This window comes from Oryzias melastigma, linkage group LG7 (assembly GCF_002922805.2).
Source record: "Oryzias melastigma strain HK-1 linkage group LG7, ASM292280v2, whole genome shotgun sequence".
Lineage (NCBI taxonomy): Eukaryota > Metazoa > Chordata > Actinopteri > Beloniformes > Adrianichthyidae > Oryzias > Oryzias melastigma.
In genome coordinates, this window is record NC_050518.1 from 4634031 (window position 1) to 4640344 (window position 6314).

The 6314-nt window shown below is 43.0% G+C and overlaps 1 protein-coding gene across 1 annotated transcript in view; it reads right to left on the reverse strand.

The window, feature by feature from the left end:
- Positions 1–1174: 1174 nt before the first annotated feature.
- Positions 1175–6314, reverse strand: part of si:ch211-156j16.1 (uncharacterized protein LOC564557 homolog) — a gene marked incomplete at its 5' end in the record, with an annotated part of 9945 nt that continues 4805 nt past the window's right edge. Inside the window, 4 exon segments of the mRNA XM_024293024.1 lie at positions 1175–3063; positions 3628–3676; positions 4039–4147; positions 4279–4698. Of these exon segments, the coding sequence (XP_024148792.1) occupies positions 3007–3063; positions 3628–3676; positions 4039–4147; positions 4279–4698 (635 nt within the window). The 3' untranslated portion in view covers positions 1175–3006.

Below are 6314 nucleotides of genomic sequence, written 5' to 3' on the forward strand. Positions count from 1 at the left end.
TATTTTCAGCCCTGATCCATCTTTTGTTACAGCATTTATTCATACGGGTGGGATTAACTTCTGCTGAGTCAATATCTGCCTTTCCCCAACAGAATTAACGGCTTCGCCCGGGCTGCCAGAAAAACCCACAGATGACGGTCTGCTTTCGTGCGGAGCAGAAGCACGTCAGTGTACCTGTTTGTGAAAGCTGAGGGACTTCTGTGCTGCTCTGCTCACTTAGTTACAACTCTGAGTAGAAGCTATAAGCAAACAAATTCAAGAGTCTGACCATTAAAGACGAAACGTACATTTTCTGAGTGCATCTGAAAGTATGTTTACATGTTGGCTAATAACTAAATTGTCATAATAGCTGCCCTTACTGAAGCATTTTCCTGCTGCTATAATAGTTTTAATAGGGTATTTACGTCCCCGCTGGTCATGATTAAGCTCTCTGTTAGAATATTTTCATCTTTTCTGTGTGTAAAAAGCACATGATGTATGCTGGGCCCACCCAGGAAGTGACTCCACCCGGCAGCCATGAACAGAATTCCCCCTTTGCTGGGAGAAAGAGCGCGAGCCGCCGCTCTCCGCATCTCCATTTGCCCCTCTCAAAAGACTCCATTGTTCCCAGACGTCTGAGGCGAGAAAGTGAGCTGAGGGGAGTTATGAAGCTGGCCAGTGGGGCAGAGGCTGGGACGGTGGGTGTTGGGCCGCTGCCTAAAACCACACGGAGGAGAAGGAGCCCGACACAGAGCATCTCTGTGCGACTCGCGGCCTTCTGTTGGAGCTTTGCCTCAGATTAACAGTACGTTATGAAAAGCTTCACAACACGACACAAAAAACACACCTAACTGTCAGGGGGTGGGGGGTTCAACGAACCCGGGCCACACGCTCCACCATGTTAGGTCCTCTTTGTCTAATTGAACCCCCCCCAACACACACACACACACACACACATTTATTTATTTTTTCAATTCAAATTGGCCAATCAGAGTGGGCAGCTGGATCCAGCCTCTAGCAACTTCTAAAAAGATGTTTGTGTCTTGTACTTGGAAATAGAAAATAAGTGTCATGAGACCATAACGGTCACAAGCATATAAACCAGAATGCAGATCTGGTCAACAATGAATTCACTTTAGTCTGTCTCCATGGTAACTAATAGAAAGAGACAAAGAAAAGCTCTTGATGACCAACGCTGTGAGATATTTTCAGGGTTTTTTTTATTGGAACAGTATGAACAAAACACTGCAATTAAATAAACGGTTTGAATGAAATCATATGGCACAAATCAAAAACCTTTAAGTAATGATATATGGCGAAGCAGAAGGGAGAAAACAAGTTCGTCTCGTTGCAAACATCTGCAGAGTCTAAAGCCTATTCATCATGAAACATTACATCTATTCAGTGCACATTAAATAAGTTTAAAAAGCAGGCAGGGGTAAGCTGAGACTATTTGTATGCTCACAATGAAAATTAACTGGCTAATAATGAAAGCAACTATAAAATCTAGGGCTGTGCGTGCAATCTGGGGTTACTGACAGTAACAGGGCTGCTCTGGAACTAGTAACGCCGAACTAGGAATACCGTGGCACGGCGATTCTGTCGTTAAGTCTGACAACCGCCGGCGGAGTGAAAGCCAGGGGCCCTCAGAGTAGTCATCTTTGGAATGGGTGTTAGTTAAAGCACAGTCAAGTCACATCAATAATGCACTTCAAAAGTTACATCCCCGCAACGAGCAAGAGAATACCAGAGACAGTGGCGCAAACCCTTCCGCTAAATTTCACAGATATATGCATTATGCTACGTTCACAACGGGCTCGGAAACGCTCGTTCGAGCGACCGCTTTTAGTGAAAAGTCTGTGTAAACATGCGTTTTGGGTATCTGGGTTCAGGCATTTTGATTTGGGCTAAAAACTGCATAATCATAATTAAAAAATCACTGGGAACGATTTTACGATAGAAAAACATATGGTTGGAGTGGGACTTTCAAGTCTGTTTTTTGGCTCTACATATAAAACACATTGCAAGATGAACTTTTGACCAATCAGGGACCTGGATTTGGTAGTGCCATGTTGATAGCCTCCTTTTCCACTGTTTGAAAATTAATAATTGCAGTTTGTGCCCGGCCAGAATCATACGACACCAAGTCTTTCATGTATGGGAATAGAGCTGTGAAAGAAAAAGCAAGATTTGCATCGCGTTGACATTTCACACCAACCCTCCTCCAACTGTGATTATTTAGGTAGCGACAGTCCAGTGTGAACACCTTATGGGTTCTTGAACATCACATGCCCGGTGTGAACGTAGCATTTTTTTCTGCCGAGGTTTAAGTCTCTCTGCAAACGAGGATACATTTTTTCATAAATTTACTGGGATCATCCAGCAACTTCTGCTCTGAGCGTCATACAGTCGGCCGACATGTCAGGTATTTTGTTTGCTGGTGAAACTGACTAAAACAAGGCTGCGTGGGTGCTTTAGACACAACAGTAGCACACAGTGGCCTGCACATACCGTGTATTCCTATGTCATGCTATCCTATGCAAACTGCTATGAAAGAAAAAAGGCCTTAGAGGCGGTTTACTATGGGCTGCCCTTATATTATAAATACAAACATACTGTGAAATTTGCAACAAAAATGACTGACTCCTAACCCCTTCCCAGTTATCACTTTTCATTCTCCTTTTTGAAACTTAAAAAAATGATTAGTTAATATTTAGTCAGAGAGGACTTTTCTGTGAAATGCATTAAAAAAATCATTTTTTTTTCTGTTCGTTGTCCTCTTAAGGGGTTTAAAAGAAACAGAGCTTTGAATGTTAGCAGCTCCTCTGGATCAGGACGGTAAGCAGGAGAACGGCGCCCTATGTACCCCCTTGTCTCACAAAAAGTTTATGCAGTATATACAATCACACACAAATCTCCCTTCGCCTCTTAGGTAGGCATCAGTTCAGAGTCCTGGTTAGGCTAATTTAGTTCTGGTTGTTGTAACAATTTCTTTTTCTTTTTAAAGTGATGGCACAGTTCAGTAGTTCAGTTTCTCCAGAACTTGGCACTTTGTTTCTGCTTGGACGGTTTCTTCCTCAGGGGCTGTGGGGAGAAAAAGAGATCAAGTCAGTCATTTTCAAAATGGAAATCGCTGTTTGTGGTGCAGGGGAAGCTGGGGTTTGAATTATTTTAGATGACAACCAAATTACAGGTTATTTAGAATTAATTTATCTCATTAAAGACGCACAGACATTAAATATGGGGGATAGAAAATGTCAGTAAAGTACTTTTTTTTTTTAGTAAACATTTAGTAACCTTTTAAAATTTAAAACAAACACCAGATAATTAAAGTTTTTTCTGTTGTCCTGTTTAATAATGAACAAAAATAATTGACTTGGTTTGCTCCAACAGAACACACTCCTTTTGTTTCCTGTGGTCAAATCAGGAAGGCCTGATAACCACTCACCATGAAGTCTTATAAACAAGGTCATTTAAAAGCCAAGGGGTCATTTGTCACCTCAAATAGCTGACCCTCAGGAGGAGTGTGTCCGTTAAAGTGTCAAACGGACTCGTTTGGGGAAAAGTAAAGCATCAGTTAAGGGCTGGATCGCTGAAAAGTTTTTCTGAGGGTTAATTAGCAGGAAGAAAAAAAAAGTAGAAATTTACAGAAACCACAGCGCTGTCTTTTTTGGCAGTTTTTCTGCTTTTGGCAGACCTGTGACACAAAAAGACATTTATCATCATTACTATTGAGCAGACACCGCGTTCTCACAGGGGATGGAGCTGTCTGTGGAAATCCAGTCACTCAGAGTTTGTTTGCTCTCATGAGGGAAAGCTGCAGCTCCGACTATGCTTAAAGTCATGACTCCAATTATGGTCAAAACGCTGCAAAGCTTGAACGCATGTTTTCACACAGAACAAGTTCCATGAAACCACAGGATGTATTTAGTCATTTTTGGATGAATGAGTTATGACTAAACGCTTCTTGGCTCCGTTTGGAAGTGACGACTCTGCTAACATCAACAGATTTTTGACTTTCACAGCTGTCTTTGTCTGAAGAGTTGAGGGGGTACTCACGAGTATTTGCCCATCCTCCTGACCACCGCAATCACCACGGCGATGACGATCACCACGGCCAGCAGGGCGCCAATCACGATGCCAATTATCTGGCCAGAACTCAAAGACTCTACAAGACATTTTGGGGTTTAATTTGAGCAAACAATGCTACACAACTTGGACTTCTTTTGTAATACAAGAAAACTTGTATTCATCTACAAATACAAGAAAGCAACTTCCAAAAAGACCTTTATCCCTCACCTTCGTCAACAGTCACCTCGTCACCCAGCAGGCCCTCTGTTTGCTCTTCGACTGATTCAGCAGGTGTTTCAGAGTCTAGAGCTGGAGGGTTGGTCACCGCATCCGCAGCAGACGTTTCCTCGGCGGGAGCTTCCGTTTCCTCAGCGGGAGCTTCCGTTTCAGCCGCCTGAGTCGCCGCCTCCGTCACAGGCTCGGTAAAGATGCCTCGACTTTCGGTGAACACGAAGGACTCATCTTTTGCGGTTGGGGCAGCGGTGGTAGCAGGCTGCGTCTCGGATAGGATTTCAGGGAGAACTTCGGGTAGTGTTGGAGGTGGGCCTGTGATGACCTCAGTGACTGGACCCAACACTGGACTGTCAGCAGATGGCGTTTGATTCTCCTCAGGACTGGCAGACCGTAGTTCTGTGGGGAATGTGGGGCCTGGGGATGGATAAATGAAAAGTAGAAGGCAAATTCTTTATTATTTTTCCTCTTTTTTGATCTAAGGTTTCACCTCTAGAGCAGAGGTCTTCAGTGTAGCGACGGTCGGGCCTACTAAGGGTTGATATATGGTACGTGCATCCATCTCTGAAAAAAATTGGATAAACGAAGACACATGGCCGAAAGCTCTAAGATGATGTCATGAAATGGGCGGCACCCACATGCAGCGGCAGGTGGAGCCTCAGGAATCGACTCGGTTTACTTCCGTGTAAGAAAAAAATTACATAAAAAAACAGATATTTTAAAAATAAATAATTTGATTTTTTGTGTTCCAAAGGTAATATATGATCATATATATGGATATAGTTCACTCTGAAAGGCTTAAGAAAATCATGGTATGGCCCCTTTAATGTCCAGACAATATTTTCACTGATTGGTCTGAATGGGGGATGAAGCTTCTGGTTTATTAAAAATCAAATTTTCAAATTAAAATGCTACCACAAGAAATTTAGTTTTTAAAAAGTGACCAAGAAGATAACGAAGATTTAATGAATCAAAGTTCATTGATTTGTGAAAGTCGTTTCTGATTCAATAAAGGCAACCTTAAAATTCTCCATTTACAGACAATGGTCAAGAGTGAGGGGCTGCACGGTGGCGCAAGTGGTTAGCGCTCTCGCCTCACAGCGAGAAGGCCCCGGTTTGACTCCCGGCTGGGACCTTTCTGTGTGGAGTTTGCATGTTCTCCCCGTGCATGCGTGGGTTCTCACCGGGGACTCCGGCTTCCTCCCACCGTCCAAAAACATGCTTCATAGGTTCATTGGTGACTCTAAATTGCCCCTAGGTGTGAATGTGAGAGTGAATGGGTGTGTGATTGTGGCCCTGCGACGGACTGGCGACCTGTCCAGGGTGTACCCCGCCTTCGCCCTTCAGTAGCCGGGATAGGCTCCGGCACCCCCGCGACCCCGAAAGGGACAAAGCGGTCAAGAAGATGGATGGATGGATGGTCAAGAGTGAGTCATAGCTAGATATGATGATAGCTTTCCAAAATAAAACTTCCTTCGGCCTTAGAAAATAAACAAATATAATATAATAATCAAAGTTAACGTCTGTATTTCTCAGCCTTTTCTGTCTGCGCCCCGCTAACAAGTGTTGCACCGGTTCTCACCCAATAGGTTGAGGTCCACTGGTTTAAAGGACTTTTTACTGTTGATAGTCACTTTCTACACTTTCCATTTCTTTGTTTTAAGTTTGGAAAGTTACAGAAGCTGAAAACAGCCAGAATTACTTTTTTTTTTCCTGGATTGTTTTCTCATTATAACGAGATAGTAGATCTTGTCATAACGAGACAGTGGATCTTGTTATGAGATCTACTATATTATTACAACAAGATAGTAGATCTTGTTATAATAAGAAAAAGATTTTTTTAAAAAGTAAGGCAGGTCATTTTCAGCCTCTGTAACTTTCCAAACTTGAAACAAACAAATTAAACACGTATTTGAATTTGTGTTGTGTCGTCTCGTCCCGGTGATCACATTAAGTGCAGCAGCAGAACCGAGTTAGTGACTTGGTGTGCTGGAATGCTGAATCATTCCCTGCCCTATTTCCTGAAGAGGGAG